Here is a 24,914-nt window from a genome sequence, read left to right as displayed (position 1 = left end):
CCAAAGCCAGGACTGGATTTGAAAAGAGGAGGAATCTCAGGCATTCATGTATGACCTGATCTCTGTTTATAGTCTGTTCCTGGTTTTGGCTTCAAATCTTTGTCAGATAATCTTTCTGTGTAAAAGGGCCCTTAGGTTGCATTCACACATATAGGATCTGCAGCAGATTTTATGGCGCAAATTTGAAGTTGCAGATTCAAAGCAAATCAAATCTGTGCCATCAAATCTGCTGCAGATCCTGTACGTGTGAACGCACCCTAAGGGCCCTTTTACACAGAAAGATTATCTGACAGATTATCTGCCAAAGATTTGAAGCCAAAGCCAGGAATGGATTTGAAAAGAGGAGAAATCTCAGGCTTTCCTTTATGACCTGGTCTCTGTTTATAGTCTGTTCCTGGTTTTGGCTTCAAATCTTTGGCAGATAATCTGTCAGATAATCTTTCTGTGTAAAAAGGCCCTTAGGCTATGGTCACATGTAGTATTTTTGCTTTGTATTTTGCAACCAAACCAGGAGTGGATTGAAAAACACAAAAAGGCTCTGTTCACACACTGTTGACTGTGGCTGCCATTTAATGGCAAATTGTTTTAATACAATGGCCATTGTTTTGCTGAGATCCCCTCCATAGTTATAGCTGCAGCACGCTTCACTACCTAGCTCATTCAAACTAACTACAGGAGGGGGGCTCCATAGACTATAATGGAGTTTGTCTCCTCCAATCAGACAGAGGGCAGAGTCGGGGGATCTCTATCATTCATTTCTTCATCTATAGACCCATGAGGAATTTTTGGGTGGGACAGATTGTACTTTGTAATGACACCCCTCATTTTACCACAACATATATATAGAGCAAACAAAAAATATCTGTGGGGTAAAATAAAAAACACAAGGGGGAGGGTCCATGTGACACATAGGAAAGGGGTTATTGTAGTTGGCGCGGAGGTGGGTCATTGTGGATGGCACATGGGGTGTTATTGTAGCTGGCACATTGAGGGTCCTTGTGGTGGTAACTGGGACGACAGGTCTTGGAGTTGGCACATATGGGGGGTCACAGTGGTTGGCACATGGGTTATTGTGATTAGCACATATGGGGGGGTCACTGTGGTTGGCACATGGGTTATTGTGATTAACACATATGGGGGGGATCACAGTGGTTGGCATATGGAGGGTCCTTATGCTGGTTACTGGCACATGACAGGTCTTGTACTTGGCACATATGGGAGGGGTCACAGTGGTTGGCACATGGGTCAATGTGATTAGCACATATGGGAGTTGGCACATGGGTTGTTTTTTATTAGCACATAAGGGGGGCGAACACTGTGGTTGGCACATGGGTTATTGTGGTTATCACGTATGGGGGGGGGGGGTCACTGGTTGGCACATGGAGGCTCCTTGTGGTGGTTGCTGGCACATGGGTCATTGTGATTGGCATATATGAGTGAAGAGGACTCATAGGGGTTGGCACATGGGTTAATTACTGTGACTGGCACAGAGTGGTCACTGTGGGTGTGGCTGCCCCATGGAGGGTTATTGAGGCTGTGGCTGCCCCATGGAGGGGTATTGAGGCTGTGGCTGCCCCATGGAGGGGTATTGAGGCTGTGGCTGCCCCTTGGAGGGGTTTTGAGGCTGTGGCTGCCCCATGGAGGGGTATTGAGGCTGTGGCTGCCCCATGGAGGGGTATTGAGGCTGTGGCTGCCCCATGGTGGGGTATTGAGGCTGTGGCTTCTTCATGGTGGGGTATTGAGGCTGTGGCTGCCCCTTGGAGGGGTATTGAGGTTGTGGCTGCCCCATGGTGGGATATTGAGGCTGTGGCTGCCCCATGGAGGAGTATTGAGATTGTGGCTGCCCCTTGGAGGGGTATTGAGGCTGTGGCTGCCCCTTGGAGGGGTATTGAGGCTGTGGCTGCCCCTTGGAGGGGTATTGAGGCTGTGGCTGCCCCTTGGAGGGGTATTGAGGTTGTGGATGCCCCATGGAGGGTTATTGAGGCTGTGGCTGCCCCATGGAGGAGTATTGAGGCTGTGGCTGCCCCATGGAGGAGTATTGAGATTGTGGCTGCCCCTTGGAGGGGTATTGAGGCTGTGGCTGCCCCTTGGAGGGGTATTGAGGCTGTGGCTGCCCCTTGGAGGGGTATTGAGGCTGTGGCTGCCCCTTGGAGGGGTATTGAGGCTGTGGCTGCCCCTTGGAGGGGTATTGAGGCTGTGGCTGCCTACAGGGGCAGTAGCTATAACCTGTGGGAATTCTTCTGCTGTGTCTCTCTGCCTATCCTTATTACGGGGGCTGAGCTCCTCTCATTGGGCACTGTGAGGTCACGGCCTAATCCCCGGTGCAGGGGGACCGCACATTTATCACCGGGTCTTCACAGTGACCGGAATTAACGCGGCCGCAGCGGGACACAGATCACGTGACCGGGAGCCTGTGGCGCGCGCATCACCACCACACAATCTACTGCAGCGCACACAGCCTGCCGGAAAGGGCGCAGTAAATCGCCGTCGACAGAATCACGTGACTGTTGCCTCCGGCAGACGTTACAAGGGTGAGCCGGGGGTCCATGAGAGCAAACGACTCCGAAATTTACCGTAGCGGCGAAATGTCATACTAAATGCAGCGCCTGAGGTTACCGGCCAAGTCTGCTGGGTGGCTTATATCATGTGAGGGCCATATATACCATTGGTAGTGGCACAGTTTCTCAGACCGACCAATCAGATTTCAGTTCAGAGAAAAGGTGAAAACAGTGGTCTGATTGGTTGCTATGGGTAACGGTTCTACTCCTGGTCTGCTTTGGTATCTATACATAGGGCCTCAGGTTGTTGTATCATACTTACCTGTGTCACATCTCCAACCAGACACATAGGGGGGAATTAAACATAGTGTAAAGTGAAACTGTGTCAGTTGCCCCTAGCAACCAATCAGATTGCGCCTTTCATTCCTCACAGACTCTTTGGAAAATGAAAGGTGGAATCTGATTGGTTGCTAGGGGCAACTGAGCCAGTTTCACTTTACACCATGTTTGATAAATCTTCCCCATTAAGTTCAGTTCACATCTGTGTTTAGTTCCTCCAGCATCGGTCCCATCAGTAACACAATCTATGAGGGAATAAGAGACAAGAGCTTACAATCTATGAGGAAATAGGAGAACACAAGAGCTTACAATCTACGTGTAAATAGGAGACAAGAAGGGTGAGGACCCTGCTCACAAGAGCTTACAGTCTATGGCTAAGTACACACTACGTAAAAGTACGGTCGTTGTTGCCATCGACAATAACGGCCGTACTTTGTACGGTATGGAACACTGCCTACTTTTCTATGAGATGCCGGCCGGAGCATATACAGATAGTATACGCTACGGCTGGGATTTCATGCGGGGCCGCAAAGAACTGACATGTCAGTTCTCTGCGCCCGCAATTCAACGAATTGCGGCTGTAGGAAACCCTGTCAGTTCACACAATGAAGCGAGCAGCTCTGGCCGCTTGCTTTATTGTGTCCTATGGGGAGTTCTGATGTGGGCGCGCGCTGATGCGGCCATAAGACAGCAGGAAAAGATTGTTGTGACAACTATTTAACCATTTAGATGCTGCTGTCCAAACTTACAGCATCAATTAAATGACACTGCTGCGCGTCAGTTGTGATGTAGTGGTGCAGACCAGCTTCCTGAGACTAGGTCATGGTGAGCCGCTCCATTGTCACTGCAACCTGAGGCCTCATACAAACTAAAAGATTTAAAAAAAAAGTTCTAGGACTTAGAATAAGGAATAGAGATGAGCGAACTGGGTTTGGGTTCGGGTCGATTCCGAACCCGAATGTTCGGTATCTGATTAGCTGGGGCTGCTGAAGTTGGATAAAGCTCTAAGGTTGTCTGGAAAACCTGGATACAGCCAATGACTATATCCATGTTTTCCACATAGCCTTAGGGCTTTATCCAAGTTCAGCAGCCACCGCTAATCAAATGCCGAAAGTTCGGGTTCGGATCGACTCGAGCATGCTCCAGGTTCGCTCATCTCTAATAAGGAAGCTAATAAGGAGGCACCTGAAATTTTTTTTTTTTATAAGTAGTTAAAGGGGTTGTCCGGCGATAAAAAATTATTCACAGAATAACACACATTACAAAGTTATACAACTTTGTAATGTATGTTATGTCTGTGAATGGCCCCCTTCCCCGTGTCCCACCACCCCCACCCGTGTACCCGGAAGTGTGGTGCGCTATACATTACCTGTCGCGTGCCGACCACGGTCTCCGATCGTCAGCAGTGACGTCTTCTTCGGGAGCTTGGCGGATCTTCCCGAGTGCCTGCCACCCTCTGCAGCGTCATCCGAAGCTCAGCCGCGATTGGCTGAGCATAACTGTGCTCAGCCAATCGCGGCTGAGCAGCTGATGACGTGGCCGCGTCATCAGCCGCTCAGCCGCGATTGGCTGAGCACAGTTATGCTCAGCCAATCGCGGCTGAGCTTCGGATGACGCTGCAGAGGGTGGCCGGCACTCGGGAAGATCCGCCAAGCTCCCGAAGAAGACGTCACTGCTGACGATCGGAGACCGTGGACGACACGACATGCGGTGAGTATAATGCACCACACTTCCGGGTCTAGCGTGGGTGGGGGGAAACACGGGGAAGGGGGCCATTCACAGACATAACATACATTACAAAGTTGTATAACTTTGTAATGTGTGTTATTCTGTGAATAATTTTTTATCGCCGGACAACCCCTTTAAGTAGTGAAATAAAAGACATAAATTGACCTGACCTATACAATATGGATAACAGGGCAGTTTTACCACATGGTGAACAACGTAAAGTGGAACTCTTGAAATTAGAAAATTGTGTTTTTGTTTTGTTTTTTTTAATCACCTAATAATTTTTTGTTCCGTTTTGATGGAAAAAAAATCAAGAGTGTAATTACAAAGTGCAATTGTTCCTGTGAAAGATATTATGTAAATAAAAAATGTAACGTTATTAAATTTAACAAGGAGTTAACCTTATCCCCAACCTCTCCTCAGCACTTGTCCCAGCACTTACCCATCTCTTCAATCTATCACTAACTTCTGGCATCTTCCCATCTCCATACAAACATGCAACCATCACACCCATCCTCAAAAAGCCATCCCTTGACCCTACCTCCTTATCCAGCTACCGCCCCATCTCGCTTCTCCCCTTTGCCTCAAAACTCCTGGAACAACATGTCTACCATGAACTTTCCTCCCATTTTTCATCCAACTCGCTTTTTGACTCCCTGCAATCTGGTTTCCGCCCCCACCACTCCACAGAAACTGCCCTCACCAAAGTGGCTAATGACCTGCTGACTGCCAAAACCTCGCGCCACTACTCTGTGCTCCTTCTCCTTTACCTATCTTCTGCCTTTGACACAGTTGACCATTTTCTCCTCTTACAAATCCTCTCATCCCTTGGTGTCACTAGCCTAGCTCTCTCCTGGATCTCCTCTTACCTCTCCAACCGCACTTTTAGTGTCTCCCACTCCCACACCACCTCCTCTCCTCGTCCCCTTACTGTTGGTGTTCCCCAAGGCTCTGTACTCGGGCCTCTTCTCTTCTCCATCTACACCTCTGGCCTGGGACATATCATAGAATCCCATGGCTTCAGGTACCATCTTTATGCCGATGACACTCAGATCTACCTCTCTGGTCCGGATGTCACCTCTTTGCTATCCAGGATTCCAGAGTGTCTATCGGCCATATCCTCCTTCTTCTCCTCCCGCTTTCTAAAACTCAACATGGACAAAACAGAACTTATCATCTTTCCCCCATCTCGCTCCACCCCGCCTTCTAATCTGTCAATCACTATCAATGGCTGTACTCTGTCCCCTGTCCCCCAAGTCCACTGCCTTGGGGTCACCTTTGACTCTGCCCTGTCCTTTAAACCACATATTCAGGCCCTGACCACCTCCTGCCGCCTTCACCTCAAAAACATTTCCAGAATCCGCTCTTTCCTCACCCCTGACTCCACCAAACTGCTGGTCCATGCTCTCATTATCTCCCGCTTGGACTACTGTAACATCCTCTTCTCTGGCCTTCCAGCTAACTCCCTTGATCCCCTCCAGTCTATCCTTAACACTGCTGCCCGACTAATCCACCTTTCCCCTCGCTTTGCCTCAGCCTCTCCCCTCTGCCAATCCCTCCACTGGCTCCCCAATGCCCAACGTATTCACTTTAAATTGTTGACCATGACATACAAGGCAATCCACAACTTGTCCCCTCCGTACATCTCTGACCTGATATCCCGCTACCGTCCCTCACGCAACCTTCGATCCTCCAGTGACCTCCGTCTCCGCTCCCCCCTTGTTCGTACCTCGCACAACCGCCTCCAAGACTTTGCCCGAGCCTCCCCCATACTCTGGAACTCGCTACCCCGACACATCCGTCTCTCATCCACCATCATGTCCTTCAAAAGTAACCTGAAAATCCATCTCTTCAAACTAGGCTACAACATACAATAACTCTGCATCACACTTGACTGGCTGCACTTTACCTCCTGTTTCTCTCCCTATACCCTATAGATTGTGAGCCCTCGCGGGCAGGGTCCTCTTCCCCCATGTACCAGTCTGCCTTTTGCCATCATGTAATGTTTTCTGATCTTGTATTGTTCCTGCCTGTTGCCTATCTATTGTATAGCGCTCTGGAACTAAGGGCGCTTTATAAATAAATAATAATAATAATAATAAACAACCCCCCCCCCCCCTAACAAAAAAAACAACTGCAATGCAGGGGTACCAAGATGGGTAAGTAGAGAGTTTTTAGTCCCTGACCAAGCACAAGAATCACGCTCAGTTCTCTCTCAGCTCTCTTGCACATGACTAGGGCGTTAATGGGACATCCTGGTCAAAGACACAGAGTCGGGAGTGATGTGTACTAGAGATGAGCGAACCGGGTTTGAGTCGATCCGAACCCGATCGTTCGGTATTTGATTAGCTGGGGCTGCTGAACTTGGATAAAGCGCTAAGGTTGTCTCGAAAACATGGATACAGCCAATGACTATATCCATGATTTCCACATAGCCTTAGGGCTTTATCCAACTTCAGCAGCCCCCGCTAATCAAATGCCGAAAGTTTGGGTTCGGATCGACTCAAACCTGAACCCGGTTCGCTCATCTCTAGTCAGGATCATAACACTTAGACCCCAGCTGATAAAAAAGTGGACAATTTCTAAATGGATGTTGCTTGTGCAAACAAAGCGGACCAAATTCAGTCAGAACAATAAACTTTATTAATTGAATGACATAAAATCACATGATAAGTAGAGATGAGCGAACCTGGAGCATGCTCGAGTCAATCCGAACCCGAACGTTCGCCATTTGATTAGCGGTGGCTGCTGAACTTGAATAAAGCCCTAAGGCTATGTGGAAAACATGGATATAGTCATTGGCTGTATCCATGTTTTCCAGACAACCTTAGAGCTTATTGTTCTGACTGAATTTGGCCCGGTTTATAGGATTTGTGTTGTTTCAGCCCTGGACTGGCTGCTGTTGGTCTTTGTAGGAATATATAGTGCAAAGACAGCTTTTAGTATATTCCCCCATCCCCCATTTTTTTCTTTTTGGACCACATGTACTGTACAATCCAAAGTTCATAGTGGCTCACCAGGACGAAACCTACCTGAACACAATTAAAGATACTCTTACACAATTTTAAGAAGTAGATTAACATGGAAAATTTTAACAATGGAGGCTGTATGTATTGAAGAAAAAGACAGTACTATCTGGCCAAACCATGATGAGAAGATGGGAACAACTTCATTAGGGAAGAAACTAAGGGCCCTATTCCACCGGACGATTATCGTTTGCATAATCGTTAGCGATTAACGATCTCAAACGACCGCTATTGCGAAAGACCTGAAAACGTTCAGTCATTTCCATGGAATGATAATCGTTACTTATGATCGTAATTGCGATCGTTTCTCTTCGCTATTTATTCGCTATTGCGTTCGTATCTATTGCGAACGACCGAACGATGTCTTATTCAATGCGAACGATTTGCGAACGAGCAACGATAAAAATAGGTCCAGGTCTTATAAAGCGATCAACGATTACTCGTTCGGTCGTTAATCGTTAACTGCATTTCAACCGAATGATTATCGTTCAGATTCGAACGATTTAACGATAATCTGAACGATAATCGTCCGGTGGAATAGGGCCCTAAGAGAATGTCAAGTGAATGTAGATGACTCAAATCTGCCAGAAGACCACAGACCTAAGACTACTGAAGGGCCAGTTATTGCGTAAGAGACATGTATAGAGAAACATGAGAAAGTAAAAAACCACAGGAGTGGATGAGACACAAGACATGCACTTGTGCAGAAGAAAAAGTTAGGTGGAGTGTGATGAAAGTCAAGTAATAGGAAACATCAAAAGCAAAGTGCTGTCTGATGAGATAAAGGCATCCAAGATGAAGAAATAAAACCTGAGCATGTCCCAAAAAAAACACATTGTTCCATATGTCAGGAACAATCCAGATGAGCTTCAATCAAGATGAGGCATTTGGATCAAAGGGTCACAGACAGAGAAGCAAAAATCCACCAGATAGCCTTTGGAACTTGGCTACAAAGCAAAACAAATAAACCCACAAAAGTATGCAATTAAAAAGTCAAAATCAACGTCAACCAGATATACCAGGAAGAAACAGATTACAAGTTTTAAGACAGAACTCTTATTGATAAAGGCACAAACACATGGGTGGAAAATATTCTAGAGCCACAGAGTGAAAGCATTGTACCTAGAGATCTGAAGGCACACGGTTCCAGCTTAAGTCATAAACATAGAGGGGGTGATTCTTTAAGATGCGCCCCTGGCGTACTCCATGGAAGAGGGGCAGATTAACCTCTTTTCCTTGGCGTATGCCAACCATATCCCCGGCTCACCTGATGGGGGGGGGGGGGGCATGGCAAAGCTGGGAGGAGGAGTGGCCTCCTCCCATGCCAGATGTATCATTTATGCCAGCTTGCAAGGTGTAAAATGCAGAAATTAGTTTTCAAAGTATAATAAACAAATTTAACATGGAAATATAACTTTTAGCATATATTAAATTGACTGTACCCACAATCTGAACCCCCCCCCCCTCCCCAAACCACGAATAGCTGCTTTTATTCCAAGATCTGTCCTGCGGTCGGTTCGGCAGGTGATGCAGTTATTGTCCTAAAAAAATACTTTTAAACTTGAAGCCCCGTGCCAAACGAGAGTATCTGTGCCCTAACTTTGCACCACCCCTCCGTCCCTCCTCCCCACCCTCTTCATCATTAGGAATGCTCCAAGCAGATTGCCTCTTATTCTCCACCTGTGGCAGCCCGGCACATGGGCTGGATCGTTAAGGACCTGTGCAGTGTTCAGCATGTAGAAAATGTTCCAGTGGCATTCCTAATGATGAAGAGGGTGGGGAGGAGGGACGGAGGGGTGGTGCAAAGTTAGGGCACAGATACTCCCGTTTGGCACGGGCTTTAAATTTAAAAGTATTTTTTTAGCACAATAGCTGCATCACCTGCCGAACGGACCGGAGGACAGATCTTGGATTAAAAGCAGCTATCTGAAGGTACAAGTGGTTTGGGGGGTCAGATTGTGGGTACAGAGTCACTTTAAGAGATGTATCTGGCAGTATTGTTGTAAGGATCAATGCACATGGCCATATTAATTTCTATTATAGAGTTCCATTATACTGCACCCATAGATTTGATACTGGTGCCTTCTTGTGGTGAGGACCATGATAGAGTACTATTCCACTGTACAGATGATTAGTTGTGCTTTAGATCTTTTCTTTGATTTTCAATACTGTTCTTTTTCAGGAAGACATCATCCAGGTCATCTTCTAAGAATTTCTCACAACAAAGACTTTTCTAGCAGATGGCAGAAAATCCCCCAAAGGTTTCAGTCCATCGTGACTTTTTAAAGTCAACAAGAGTATGGAAGTGGTGGAAAGTTTCACGGGAAAACAAGGAGATTGTTGCGGACCACAAAGTGTCAGAAGAACTAACTATTCTTGAACAGTCTTCTCAGATGTTACAGACAGCAAAAATCATTCAGTATTATGTATCACCAGAATTGAGGGAGGTTAAGGAGATATTTCCAGATGTGACTCTTAAATCTGACCTAGTTGAAGGTAACATTTTGTGTTGTGAGCAGTAGGACTATTGTAGAAATATGTCTTACATTATGCTGTATTGTTGATGGTAGCCACCACTATGGTTAGCTAATTTCCCGCATTTATACAAATACTGTTGAACCTGAAGTGTATAAATCTGTAGGCAGTGAGCTCCCTCTAGTGGCAGTAACATTTATCCTCTGGCAGTGTCACAATAAGCAGGGGAAGCAGTTTAGTGCTGTGGGTCTGTTTTCACAGCCCCATAGAAATTGTGTGTTCTGCCTCTTAAGTTAAAATCTGATTTCAGCTGTCAGTATAAAGATGATGTCGATGGGAATAAGGATCGGAAAATCTTGTTTATGGGGGTAACTGGAAGGATACTGAAGGTGCATAGGCACCATTAGTTAAAACAGTGTCAACCTTTCACAATTTTTTTTGATAAAGAGAAGAATATCAAAATGACTAGAAAATAAAGGACAAACTATTCACAGGTTAGCAAACCTATAATAACTTTGACCATATCCACATCTAACGAATTGGCCATTGACTAGGTTAGTCTGGCCAAATTAGTTCCTTCCAAAGTGTTTTGTTTGTCCAGAAAAGTCCAGTGTAACAGTCTAGGGTCATCTAGGACTGTATCTAACTTTTCCAGGCAACTGCAATATTTTGAAACCAAAACTGTTTTGGTCAGACTAAGCTAATTGAAGGCAGATCCATTAGTTTGGGGTCTGGCGAGGGCCGATCTGCTACATTGGCACTCACTTACACAGCGTATTACATGGCTTAATAAATGTGAGGTAAGGGCTGCACTGACATCATTAGTGATGTCTGTGCAGCCATGCTTTAACCCTTAAGGACAGAGCCTGAAATGGCCTTAAGGACTGGCCCAATTGTCACCTCTGCGTTTTAGTTTTTTTCCTCCCCGCCTTCTAAGACCCATAACTCTTATATTTTCCAACTACAGGGCCATGTGAGGTCTTGTTTTTTCCAGGGACAGGTGTACTTTGTAATGACATCTTTCAATTTGCCATAAAATGAATGACGGAACCCCCAAAATATCATTTATGGGGTGAATTTGGGTCCAAAAAATGCGATGCCGCAAATTTTGGGGGATTCCATGTTTACGTAATGCACTTTACGGTAAAATTGACATTTTTTCTTTAATCTGTAGGTCAGTCTGAACACAGCGATATGCAGGTTTTCTAACGTTTTACTATTTTTAATAGTAAAAGTTTTTTTGCAAATAGGTATATTTAAAATAGCCCTATTGTTACTCTTATAGCGCACTTAATTTTTCACCTACAGGGTCATATGGGGTGTCATTTTTTGCGTCATGATCTCTAATTTTTATCAGTCACATTTTTTTCTAGATCAGACGTATTGATCGCTTTTTATTCATTTAATTTTATACATAAAGTGTAATTTAAAATTAAAATTTTGTTCACGCTGTTCACCGTGCGGGAAAAATAATGTTTTATTTTAATAGATCAGACGATTAGGCACGCTACAGTATATTATATGTTAATTAGCTTTATTATTTTTATGTGTTTTATGTATAAAATGGGAAGGGGGTGATTTTCACATAGCATAGCAGGGATCAGTCTTGTCTGATCTGCCTGTGGCAGACTCTATCAGAAGATTAAAGCCCTGACTTCACGGAGGAAGGTAAGGGTCCAGAGATGCTCCAGTTACACTTAAACACGGCGGCATTTAAGGGGTTAATGCTTAGCCTGCTCCATAGCCCGGTACCCCAGTGGGGCATACATTTAAGCCCATTTGCGCCAAGGCCCAGGCTGCGGGGGCGTAAATGTACGCCCCATGTCGTTAAGAGGTTAAAGGGGTATTCTGGTGTATAAATAAAACAAGCTATGCTTACCTGTCCATGCTCCCCCAGTGCGTGTCTGCGTCCCCCGCTGACTGCAATACTTTCTAACCTATCTGTTGTGACAGCCCACTTAGCCAATCACTTGCTGCGGCGCTGTCTCATCTCAGTCAGTGATTGGCTGAGCGGGCTGTCACTGAAGAGACGAGTTTGGAAGTGTCGGCAGTAGCTGCAGTCAGCGGAGGATGCACAGACAAGGCAGAAGGACATCGGAGGAGCATGGAGAGATAAGCATAGCTTCTTTAATATTGTAACGGTTGGTCCAGGCATGAGATGGTGGATCACTGAGGAGTGCTGCCGTGCCTTCTCCAAGGAGCAGAGTCTAAGGAGCCTGGTTTTCACTAAAGCCCGCTGCAAGACAGGATAGGCTTTGCTGCAGAGAACTCTCAGGTTGCTACCCTCAGAGAAGGTCCCTAGTGACCATCGACTGATGCAAGTGAAGAAGTACAGGAGCCTAGAACTAGATGCTCTTCTGTGGTCATGCTTCACAATATGAGACGGCACTGTTTAGGCTGAAACTGAGCTGAGAATTAAAAATAGAACAAGATCCAAAGGCTAGAAGGACACTAGGAAGAGAGGAAATGGCAGATAGCAAGGTAGCATAGACATAGTTTGCTGAGTGAAATGCACCAACAATTGAGCACAGAGATGTGGAGTTGGTGGCTTTATATACGCTCAGGTGACCAGGCTAGAGTTCTCCAGAACCTGTTCGCTGAGCTATTAAAACAGGCGCACACCTGCCACTAGAGCCAATTCAATCCTCCAGGAGGCCAGCTCAGAGCTGCAGAGTGTACAGATGACCACAGGACAGAACCGCCTGCAGCATGTAGGGGATAACGGACACAACCGTTTTATATATACCAATACCGCCCTTTAAGCCACAAACATACAGAGGGAGCCTTAGCTTCTGTTAACAATAGTGGAATACATATGCTAGGGGCTGTTATTGGATTGCAGAGAAGAGATAAGAACATAACTCAGACGAGATCGTGGCACAGATTCCTTCATCAAAATCTATGAAAAATACGGATGTGATGTAATCAGCGCAGTTTAAAAAGCTTTAGACAGATCCTTGAAAAAACGGACATGGATGCAAAATGGCTGTTTTTTCACAGATCACGGAGGTAGATAGCAGACTTCATCCACAAACCTTGAAAATCATTGATCTAGGCTGTGGGCATGACCAGAAAGTGTGAAGGAAAGTACAGCATCTCCGATGTGTAGGATACACCAGGGGTATGGGGGGGGGTGCAGTATTTTGGGAACCCTATACCACCACTATAGAAATTTGTAGCCCGCATCTTGATATCAAGAGCTTAATGAGTATTTGGAAACTAGTGTAAACGTATGACTTATTTCAAATTGTCACAGCTTTCCAAAATGCCTTTGAGTTTTTCCGTAAGGATAAGACAAAGCGAGTGGATATGAATGACCTGCAGTATTCACTAAGTACCATGGGAATCCATTTAAACCATCATGACACTTATGAAGCATTGAAGAGTGCAGACATTGATGGTAAGTGCTCTGTAAAACTAAATCACTTGCAGTAAAATTGTTTATAGTACAAATAGCTTTAGGTTATCACATATAATACATGTCATCATTAGAGCTCACAATCTTAATTCTACATTGACCTATTAGTTTAGTTTAGAGTGTGGGAGGAAAGGAAATGCAAAGTAGCTCTCACACCTCTTCAGCAAAGAGATGTACCTTCAAATCAAGTCTAACTCAGTCAAGGAGCCTTAGAACATTGACTGGGAATTTTATGCCAAGCCAAACAATCTCTCCAAAAGGGAAGATTTCCCATCTGCGGACAGCTGTTTCGGGGTTTTTGCCCCTCATCAGTTCAGAGTAGGGTGCTGGCTGGCTAGTGAGAGGTCTATCGATGTGGGTCAAAGGGGTTGTGACTCTCTTTAAAGGAGAAGTCCGGGCAAAATTATTTTTTTATATGTTATTACTTATGGAAAGTTATACAATTTTCTAATGTACATTAATTATGGGAAATGCTCATATACTGCTATTTCCCTTAATTTAGTGTATCAGGAAGTGTTAGAATTATCTCTGAAGCAGTGACGTCACGACATAAGGTGTAATTCCTATGGAGTGTACAGCAGGGGGCGCTCTATATATAGAAGTCAATGAGTACCATTGACTTCTATATATAGTGCGCCCCTGCTGGACACTCCATAGGAATTACAGTGTATGTAATGTAATGTTATGCACTGTACTGTATGTACTGCAAGTTTGAAGACGGGAGGAGGAGGGGGAGCGGCGGGGGGCATGAAAAGCAGCCCCTGTGTGAGCGGCGATAGGGATCTGCAGATAATGGGGGAGTAGTACTTTGTATATGTTCCCAGCACCGAGCAGGGAGGGGGAGGTAGATGTCACCTCTCTCCCTCCCTGCTCGGTGCCCAGCAAATGTATTCATTGAATACATTTATGGGATACTTTGGGGAGCAAGGACACTTGCTCCCCAAAGTATTCCATAAATGTATTCATGAAGTCACAAAAGTACAGTGCATAACATTACATTACATACACTGTAATTCCTATGGAGTGTCCAGCAGGGGCGCACTATATATAGAAGTTAATGGTACTCATTGACTTCTATATATAGAGCGCCCCCTGCTGGACACTCCATAGGAATTACACCTTTCGTTGTGACGTCACTGCTTCGGAGATAATTCTAACACTTCCTGATACACTAAATTAAGGGAAATAGCAGTATATGAGCATTTCCCATAATTAATGTACATTAGAAAATTGTATAACTTTCCATAAGTAATAACATATAAAAATTTTTTAAGGATCCTTTAAGGATCATAAAGATGTGTGGAAACTTACAGACCATTGCTGCTCCACTGAGAATTCTGGGAAGAAAGGAAATGCAAAATAGCTCTCACGGCTCCTTTTGGAGAGATTGTTTGGCTTGGCATAAAATCCCTAGTCAATTTTTTAAGGCTCCTTGACTGAGCAAGACTTGATTTGAAGGGACATCTCTTTGCTCAAGAGGTGTGAGAGCTATATTGCATTTCCTTTCTTCCCAGAATTCTCAGTGGAGCAGCAATGGTCTGTAAGGGTCCTATTACATGAAGCAATTTTTAACGATCGCAAATGAGATTGTTCATCATTAACCTGAAATCGTTCACCAAATTACACAGAACGATAATCGCTAGTTACAATCGTTACTACGGTCGTTATTGTGATCTTTTATTCCTTCTGTTCCCAGCTAAACAATGGACAATGTGCTATTACACTGAACAATTAGTGAAAAAATGCGGAACTTGAGCAAACGAATGTGGAATTACAGCGAACGATTAGCAAACAGATTTTAACCCATGACCCCACTGCTACGAGACCCAATTCTAACCTCCGAGTCTTGACTTTACCCACTGCTCTTTTAATTCCTTCATCTTTCATGAATTATATTGGCTCTGAGATGATTTTGTGGCTTTTCGATTTTTGGAAGACAAGATCATAAGCCAAACTAAAATAATTATCCTGTAATAGTAAGAGACACTGTATCACCTGCCATTTTATAGACATTTTCAGACATGAGATGTGTTTTTATGTTGCAAACTTCCATTTGAGCTGCTAAATATACTGTATCATGAATGGAAAACAAAGCCTTTTACCATTTCATATTTCTCTTTTAGGTGACAAAAAGGTGAATTTTTATGATTTCCTAGCAGTTCTGACAGATGATCAGCGATTTTCAATAACTATTGGTTAGTTCACATTTCTTTGTGTATAGTGTGCAGAGCTAAGTTTTCATACCTCTTAGAGTAACAGAGTAACGTAGAGTAACTAAGTTTAGAGCTACAATTTGACAAACACAGCCATTTGAATGTGCCTATAGCTTTTCCATGTGCAGTTATTTCATTCTTCATGTGACTTCAGTAACAACTGCTTATATTTGCAGACAGAAGATGGCTGCTGCCAGTATTAGAACAGGAGTACTTGGGTACCGTTTTATTTCATGCCATCTCCAGACTATTGCAGAAATGTAGTCTACCCAGAAGATCTGCAGCGGAAATATCAAAGTGAGTAGCCAGAGTAAATTGTGGTTAAAATCTATGCCAGCGCTTCACAAGCACAGCCTCAGATGTGCCTGGATTTATCAAGCGGCTTGTGACTCTTAAATCCAGTGCACTGGTGGGTGTTTACTTAAAGGGGTACTCTGGAGAAAAAAAAAGTTTTTAAATCAACTGAAGTTAGAAAGTTGTACAAATATGTAAATTATTTTCTACTTAAAAATCTCAAGTCTTCCAGTACTTATCAGATGCTGTATGTCCTGCAGAGGAAGTGATGTATTCTTTCCACAGTGCTCTCTGCTGCCACCTCTGTGTGTGTCAGGAACTGTCCAGAGGAGGAACAAATGCCCATAGAAAACATCTCCTGCTCTGGCCAGTTCCTCTTACAGACAGAGGTGGTCATCAGAGGTTTTAGTGCTTTATAGAGGACAAGGAAAGCAGTGTTAACATGCACAATATGCTGTGTTTTAACATATTGATTTAGAATACATCTGTATTCCTATTTTCTACCCCAATAGTGGGGATTATTGAAAGCATTGCATGGCTATTGGGGGGGAAATGGGGGCATGGTAATACAAAGTGACCAAGAATGGCATCAGCTTCTATTGAGCACTAGAGGCTGCAGGAGATTGCAGTACTCTGGCACCACAATGCGCTCACCACAAGGGTAAGCTCTCTGCAAATGAATTTATACAGCTAGTAATGAACCTATACAAATCTGCATGCTATGAGCACCCTCTAGTGGCAGCTGCAGATGTATTAAGGGAAGCAATTCACTGGCAAACGCCATAGCAGCTGCTTGATCTACCTTCATGGACGATACACCAATTATACACACTCCATTTAGAACTTAAAGATTTAGAGTATTAGTCTTAAAGGAAAATCATAATCTTGTCCTTTCTTTTTCTTTTTGGTTTCTGAAATTTATATAAATTTGTCTTTTACTCCCATTTACAAATCTCAAGTCTTCCAGTACTTATCAGCTGCTGTATGTTCTGCAGGAAATAGGTGTTTTCTTTTCAGTATGCTCTTGTGTCTGAGACAGGAACTGTCCAGAGCAGTAGCTAATCCCCATAGCTTCATGAACCCCTGGAAGGAGTTATTAGAGATATTTGTGTAATTTAACTGCAGTGACACACGAGTAAGTAATAATGCAAACTTACCATAATGCTCTGGTTTACATTGTTATCATTAATTTAAACAGCTACTACCAGAAAAAATATGAAGCCACTCCAAAGCCCCCCAAGTTACAGGGGTCCAAGTCTAAAGTAATGGTGGATTTCGCCCGTGGCACCCGCATCATGGGTATGACGGACAGGCAGCTTGTGCACTACCTCGATGAGATCAAGGCACTTAAAGGTGACGGTGAGAAGACACTATAATTTCAGGTATAGAGGTGAAATATCTAATAATATCTATGGCTTTGTGTACAGGCTCTTGTGTGGGCAGTCCTTATGATGTGATACCATGCGTACCCCTGTGCACCAGCATGGAAACGATACTATCTGTACAACCTGACATCACAAGGCTGATGCTAAAAAATATCTACAAGGGAGATAAAGTAAGTTTTTGAGTCCTGGAAAAATGTGTATATATTCGGGAATTGTTCAAAATGTAGTCACTAATTGACAACATTTGTAACATTAGACACAGCCTATGGGCGGCATTCTGTTACAATAGTTGTGGTAACAGTGCATCTACAAATTATTTCCACACTGTTTTATCATATTACCCATTGCTTGTCATACCCAGTATCTCTCCTTCCTGAATTACAGGTGAACCTCGGAAAAAAAAGATTCTCAAAAGGAACCACTGGAAGAAAAGTGTCTTCTACTCCCCATTTCTGGGACAAGATTCAGGGAGGTCAGATTGAACAGCAAACCAGAAGCCCCAAATTATGCACCATCTTCTCTATCTACTCTTGGTTTTGGGATGCTCAGAATGAGCTCCTAGCACAGAAGAAACTTTGGCAACAGAAGAAGACAGCCTTAGCCCAACTTGGCACTGACACACAGCGGAGCAATGTGGCCAGAAATTGGAGTAGTGCTGTAAAAGATCAAGGGGAATGGAAGGCGAGTGATACGGAGTGCACAGACGTCCTCAATGAACTGTCCCAGGACCCACCAAAATCTGCAGAGGATGTCCAAAAGTGACCAAACCGCCCTCGCCCTCTCAGCTTTAGTTCAATAAATGGTTCATCACACATCTGCAGCTTTGGCCTAGGTTTTCACTTTGGGTGAGGTTTTAGAAGACAAATGGCAAACCCATCTTACTAATTGTCAAGGTTTCTATTTCAAAATAGAAACCTGCAAGTTCAGGTAACAATAATTCATCAAAACAATGGCTTTATGGCAGCACAATGTACGGTTTTATGCTACAGAACTGCTGCCATACAATTCTTCATTGAGTAACGGAAGAGCTATAAAAGCAATGATTTACACAAAACATGGCTGATGGATCATGCAAACAAAAATCCATTAGAAGACCCCATGCACTTATAAATGTATACAGTGGTGGGCTTGAGGCCTTAGCAATAGTGATATATTTACAGATCAAATATGCAGAGTATAGGCTGTTAATGTGGGGAATTTCAGCTTCTACATTTGCTGTGAAATAAAACTAGCCATACATATTAGCTAGTCAGATGAATGCTTGTTCAGCCAACAACAAATTCTCCTGATCCCCCATAAACATACATGCCCAACACCGGGAAAGGGGAAAAAAGCTGCTCTGTCTGTCTGCTGTCTGCTGCCCGACGCTTCACGTAATTGGAGTGGCGGCAGCAGACCACTTCTAACATTTATAGGGCACCCGAACAATCTAAGGATGATCAGGTGGCCCTTCTTGCTTGCAGCCTGTGCGTGTAATAGCACAGACAGTGAGCAGGGGACGAGGGGAAAGCAAGTGCTCAGCTTACAGGTCGGCGCTCACTTCCCCAGACATTGGGCTATGTAACACAGCCTTTTAAGGTGTACTCCAGAAACTGAAGATATAACTTTATTAAATTCAATGTATAGTTTTTTTATTTACATATATACTTCTGTTGACTGGTAGCAGTAAGGGGCGACCTATGCCCTTCTGGTGCCAACAATGTTTGTGTCAGGAACTGCAGGACTATCTAAGCCCTGCAGTTCCTGATCCCGGGCTTCCCACGGTGATATCTCCGTCCCGGGACCGGCTGGAGAGGCGGGACTTTGGGAAAGAGGCTCTGACCCGGCACGGGGGGTGACAGGTCCTCTTTAAGCTTAAGGAGTACCCCTTTAAGAGAGGAAAATGGATGTAACCCTCAAACACTGAGATTGAATAGCAAAAACACGTTTCTCTTCGCCCAAAGTCTACATTAGGCTAAAACCATAAAGATCAGAACACTGCTTACTAGACAAGGCTTTTTTTCCGTTTACATTTCCCCTCTTCATTACTACATTGATATAGTCCTGAGTAAAAGCCAGGGGGCATGCTTATCCTGCAGGCAGCATCAATAGCATCAGTTCAGCTTATGTAGCATTATTTCATACCAAGGTAAATAGCTTTGTTTTTTACTTGTCTTACTCATTATGGCGTATTAGGGTATGTGCACACTGAGGAAAAGGTAAGAAATTAGGTGAGGAATTGAAGAGAAATCAGCTCTTATTTCAGCTTGAAATTCCTCCCGTAAAATATGAACAGCAATGTCCGATTGTGTTCAATGGGATTTCAACTCTGTTCACACTGCAGAATTTCAGAGCAGAAAGTTCTGCCGCAGATCTGCTCTCTGTCCCGATGTGAGTCAATGAGAGGGTGCATGCTTCTCCGCTGCCGCCGCTCTCGGCTCAAGGAAGTGACATGTAATTTCTTTGATCGGAGAGGGGAGGAAGCGGACGCATGCACCTTTGCTATTTCCAAAGACAGAACATGAAAAGTAGCACTTTTACATTGATATTTACATATGTACTGCAAGTAAAGAGAGGGGAGGCTGTATGGAGTCCCTGCCATGCCACTGAGCTGTAGGCACAAGGGGGAAATTTTTGTAAGACCAGTGTCCTTGATGCCAGTGTACAAAGTGCCAGATTTATCTAGAGGTGCACACCACTCAATAAATTTGGGCACATCTGTATCTACCATGTCTGCCTCATAGACATCTACACCAGCTTGGAACTGGCATTAATTTCAGTTATCACTAATGCCATTAGTAAGCTGATGGTCCGTCTCCTCTTGGGTCTGCAGGACATGGCATCCTTGGGTTCAAAAAAAGAATTTCACATTTTGATTCATCCGAATGCAGAACAGTTTTCCATCTTGCCTCAGTCCATTTTAAAGGGAATGTACTAGAGATGAGCGAACCGGGTTTGGGTTTGAGTTGATCCGAACCCGATCATTCGGTATTTGATTAGCAGTGGCTGCTGAACTTGGATAAAGCTCTAGGGTTGTCTGGAAAACATGGATACAGCCAATGACTATATCCATGTTTTCCACATAGCCTTAGGGCTTTATCCAACTTCAGCAGCCACCGCTAATCAAATGCCGAAAGTTCGGGTTCGGATCGACTCGAGCATGCTTGAGGTTCGCTCATCTCTAGAATGTACCATCAGGCCTGGGCTAAAGCACTGGAGGCGGGCCGACCCACTCCCAGTGGGAGGAAGCCTGCGCCTCTTTATGACACGGCTCCATTAGAATCAATAGAGCTGCATCATAGAGGGGTGGGGGGTTCCTTCCACTCAGGGTGGGTCGGCCCGCCTCCAGTGCTTCAGCCCAGGCCTGATGGTACATTCCCTTTAAGTGAGCTTTGGCTCAGAGAAGATGGTGTTGTTTCTGGATCATGTTGACAAATGGCTCATCCTTTGTATGATACAGCTTTAGGCTATGGGAACATATCGGGCAAAGGCAGACATCTCGTTATATAGCTGGCTGCTAATAATGATCATCTTTATCTTTATTAGCAGTCATTTACATAACAAAATAGCTGCCTATGGCCGATATTCTCAGAAAGTGGAAACATAGCCTTAAGCTATGTTCCCACACAGTATTTTTTCTCAGTATTTTGGTCAGTATTTTGCAACCAAAACCAGGAGTGGATTAAAAACACAAAAATGGTATATTCACCCACTGTTGAAATTGAGTGGATGGCTGCCATTTAAAGGAGAAGTCCGGCCAAAATTTTTTTTTTTTATGTTATTACTGATGAAAAGTTATACAATTTTCTAATGTACATTAATTATGAGAAATGCTCATATACTGCTATTTCCCTTAATTTAGTGTATCAGGAAGTGTTAGAATTATCTCTGAAGCAGTGACGTCACGACGAAAGGTGTAATTCCTATGTAGTGTCCAGCAGGGGGCGCACTATATATAGAAGTCAATGAGTACCATTGACTTCTACACTCACCGGCCACTTTATTAGGTACACCTGTCCAACTGCACGTTACCACTTAATTTCTAATCAGCCAATCACATGGCGGCATGCGGCGTGCATTTAGGCATGTAGACATGGTCAAGCCAATCTCTGGCAGTTCAAACCGAGCATCAGTATGGGGAAGAAAGGTGATTTGAGGGCCTTTGAACGTGGCATGGTTGTTGGTGCCAGAAGGGCTGGTCTGAGTATTTCAGAAACTACTGATCTACTGGGATTTTCACGCACAACCATCTCTAGGGTTTACAGAGAATGGTCCGAAAAAGAAAAAACATCCAGTGAGCGGCAGTTCTGTGGGCGGAAATGCCTTGTTGATGCCAGAGGTCAGAGGAGAATGGGCAGACTGGTTCGAGCTGATAGAAAGGCAACAGTGACTCAAATAGCCAACCGTTACAACCAAGGTAGGCAGAAGAGCATCTCTGAACGCACAGTACGTCGAACTTTGAGGCAGATGGGCTACAGCAGCAGAAGACCACACCGGGTGCCACTCCTTTCAGCTAAGAACAGGAAACTGAGGCTACAATTTGCACAAGCTCATCGAAATTGGACAGTAGAAGATTGGAAAAACGTTGCGTGGTCTGATGAGTCTCGATTTCTGCTGCGACATTCGGATGGTAGGGTCAGAATTTGGCGTCAACAACATGAAAGCATGGATCCATCCTGCCTTGTATCAACGGTTCAGGCTGGTGGTGGTGGTGTCAGGGAAGGGAATATTTTCTTGGCACTCTTTGGGCCCCTTGGTACCAATTGAGCATCGTTGCAACGCCACAGCCTACCTGAGTATTGTTGCTGACCATGTCCATCCCTTTATGACCACAATGTACCCAACATCTGATGGCTACTTTCAGCAGGATAATGCGCCATGTCATAAAGCTAGAATCATCTCAGACTGGTTTCTTGAACATGACAATGAGTTCACTGTACTCAAATGGCCTCCACAGTCACCAGATCTCAATCCAATAGAGCATCTTTGGGATGTGGTGGAACGGGAGATTCGCATCATGGATGTGCAGCCGACAAATCTGCGGCAACTGTGTGATGCCATCATGTCAATATGGACCAAAATCTCTGAGGAATGCTTCCAGCACCTTGTTGAATCTATGCCACGAAGAATTGAGGCAGTTCTGAAGGCAAAAGGGGGTCCAACCCGTTACTAGCATGGTGTACCTAATAAAGTGGCCGGTGAGTGTATATATAGTGTGCCCCTGCTGGACACTCCATTGGAATTACAATGGATGTGTATGTAAATGTAGTATACAGTGTTTTTGATTGAATACATTTATGAAAAGTGTCCTTGCTCCCCAAAGTATTCCATAAATGTAAGCAATCAGTACATAACAGTAAGCCCGCCGAATCGCCGCCGCCCGCCCGCCCACCGCTACCGAACGCCCGCCGCTCTGGACTACTAAACTACTACTCTCCCCACCTGCTCATAGCATGAGCAGGTGATGGGAGAGTAGTAGCTGGGCTATATCTCCGAGATCGCCGATGATGCCGCGCAGGGGAGCCGCTCATCACTGCAGCCATCATCCCCCTCCTGCTTCCTTACTCTATCTCAGAGATATAATCCGGCTACTACTCTCCCATCACCTGCGCATGCTATGAGCAGGTGGGGAGAGTAGTAGTTCGCCGCCGAACTACTATCTGATGGCTGATTCCCCGGCCGGGAGGGGAGTCAGCCATCAGATAGTATAAGGAAGCAGCAGGAGGGGGATGATGGCTGCAGTGATGTGCGGCTCCCCTGCACGGAAGCATCAGCGGCGGCGGCGAACTACTACTCTCCCCACCTGCTCATAGCATGCGCAGGTGATGGGAGAGTAGTAGCCGGATTATATCTCTGAGATAGAGTAAGGAAGCAGCAGGAGGGGGATGATGGCTGCAGTGATGAGCGGCTCCTCTGCGCGGCATCAGCGGCGGCGGTGGCGATCTCGGAGATATAACCCAGCTACTTCTCTCCCATCACCTGCCCATGCTATGAGCAGGTGGGGAGAGTAGTAGTTGAGTGTAGTCCAGAGCGGCGGGCGTTCGGTAGCGGCGGGCGGGCGGCGGCGATTCGGCGGGCTTACTGTTATGTACTGATTGCTTACATTTATGGAATATTTTGGGGAGCAAGGACACTTGCTCCCCAAAGTATTTCATAAATGTATTCAATCAAAAACACTGTATACTACATTTACATACACATCCATTGTAATTCCAATGGAGTGTCCAGCAGGGGCGCACTATATATAGAAGTCAAAGGTACTCATTGACTTCTATATATATAGTGCGCCCCCTGCTGGACACTACATAGGAATTACACCTTTCGTTGTGACGTCACTGCTTCAGAGATAATTCTAACACTTCCTGATACACTAAATTAAGGGAAATAGCAGCATATGAGCATTTCCCATAATTAATGTACATTAGAAAATTGTATAACTTTCCATCAGTAATAACATATAAAAAATTAATTTTGGCCGGACTTCTCCTTTAACGGCAAATAACGACAGTCATTTCAAAATAACGGCTGTTGTTTTAAGATGATGGCAACATTGTGTGAACATAGCATTTTTTTTTAATCCACTCCTGATTTTGGTTGCAAAATACTGACCAAAATACTGAGTAAAAATACTGTGTGGGAACATAGCCCAAACTTGCAAAGAAAAAAAATTGCATAGCCTTAGATCACAATCACCTCATGTGATGTATTTACTACTTTGGCTGTGACATGCTAAACATTTGTCAAGACAATACTTTGTAGTGGTTGCAGGGCTGTAAAACAGACCCAAAACATGTTTTATGGTGCAAAGAAAAGCAGGACTCCAAAGAGTGTGATGGGAAAACAGCTCTTAGCCCACACATAGTTTAATTTTATAACTGTAAAATTAAAGGTGTTATCTGGAATTAGAAAAAAACGTCTACTTTCTTGCAAAAACAGCACCACTCCTGACCTCAGGTTGTTAGTGGTACTACAGTTCAGCTTTATTCACTTCAATGGAACTGGGCTGCAATACCACACCCAAACTGAGGACAAGAGTGGTGCTGTTTATGGAAAAAAAAAGTGGTCATAGACAACCCCTTTAAGTGCAGGGGACTTTTTTGCCCAGTTTTGTTTGAAACCACAGCTGTTATTTAGGAGAGAATGTGTTCATATTCTTTTCTACAAAAGGGATCAAAAGCGTTGTTTTTCTCTCCAATAAACATATGTGCTATCATATCGATTGAATTAAACCTATACAAAGGTGTGTTGTACATGCGCATATATTTTTTGCCTATATTGCTGTCAGATTTTTTTTGCTGAATGCAAAATTGCTGCAGACCATGTTTTTGCATCCAACAAAAGAAACATATGTGATGTTGCATTTTTTGCATAATGTAGTTCAATGAGAAATGTATATGACATAACAAAGTGTGAACCTAACCCTTCTGCTGCAAGTTTAGGTTTCATGGCCACGATCCCCATCCTTCTATAGCAGGTAGGCTATAAATACCAAATATACCAGTTAGGATCTATTGCTTTATGGTAGAAGAGTAGCAGACATCTATAACTTGGTAATAATA

The 24,914-nt window shown here is 44.4% G+C and overlaps 1 protein-coding gene across 4 annotated transcripts; it reads left to right on the top strand.

The window, feature by feature from the left end:
- Positions 1-2,414: 2,414 nt before the first annotated feature.
- On the top strand, positions 2,415-18,196 carry EFCAB3 (EF-hand calcium binding domain 3). Of its 4 annotated transcripts, none has more exons than XM_069952035.1 (8): positions 2,415-2,531; positions 9,774-10,087; positions 13,323-13,466; positions 15,608-15,679; positions 15,874-15,994; positions 17,190-17,344; positions 17,419-17,546; positions 17,761-18,196. In XM_069952035.1, the coding sequence occupies exons 2-8, from the start codon at positions 9,832-9,834 to the stop codon at positions 18,136-18,138; spliced, it is 1,254 nt and encodes a 417-aa protein (XP_069808136.1). In that variant the 5' UTR covers positions 2,415-2,531; positions 9,774-9,831; the 3' UTR covers positions 18,139-18,196. The 4 variants fall into 4 exon arrangements, with proteins under 4 accessions (XP_069808136.1, XP_069808137.1, XP_069808139.1 ...); XM_069952036.1 differs by lacking the exon at positions 2,415-2,531 and adding an exon at positions 2,538-2,646; XM_069952038.1 differs by lacking the exon at positions 2,415-2,531 and adding an exon at positions 2,699-2,720.
- The last annotated feature ends 6,718 nt before the right edge of the window (positions 18,197-24,914 follow it).

The sequence above is a fragment of the Dendropsophus ebraccatus genome, chromosome 14 (genome assembly GCF_027789765.1).
Source record: "Dendropsophus ebraccatus isolate aDenEbr1 chromosome 14, aDenEbr1.pat, whole genome shotgun sequence".
Lineage (NCBI taxonomy): Eukaryota > Metazoa > Chordata > Amphibia > Anura > Hylidae > Dendropsophus > Dendropsophus ebraccatus.
The sequence above is the reverse complement of the archived record's forward strand: the minus strand, read 5'-3'. Positions and strand labels throughout refer to the sequence as shown.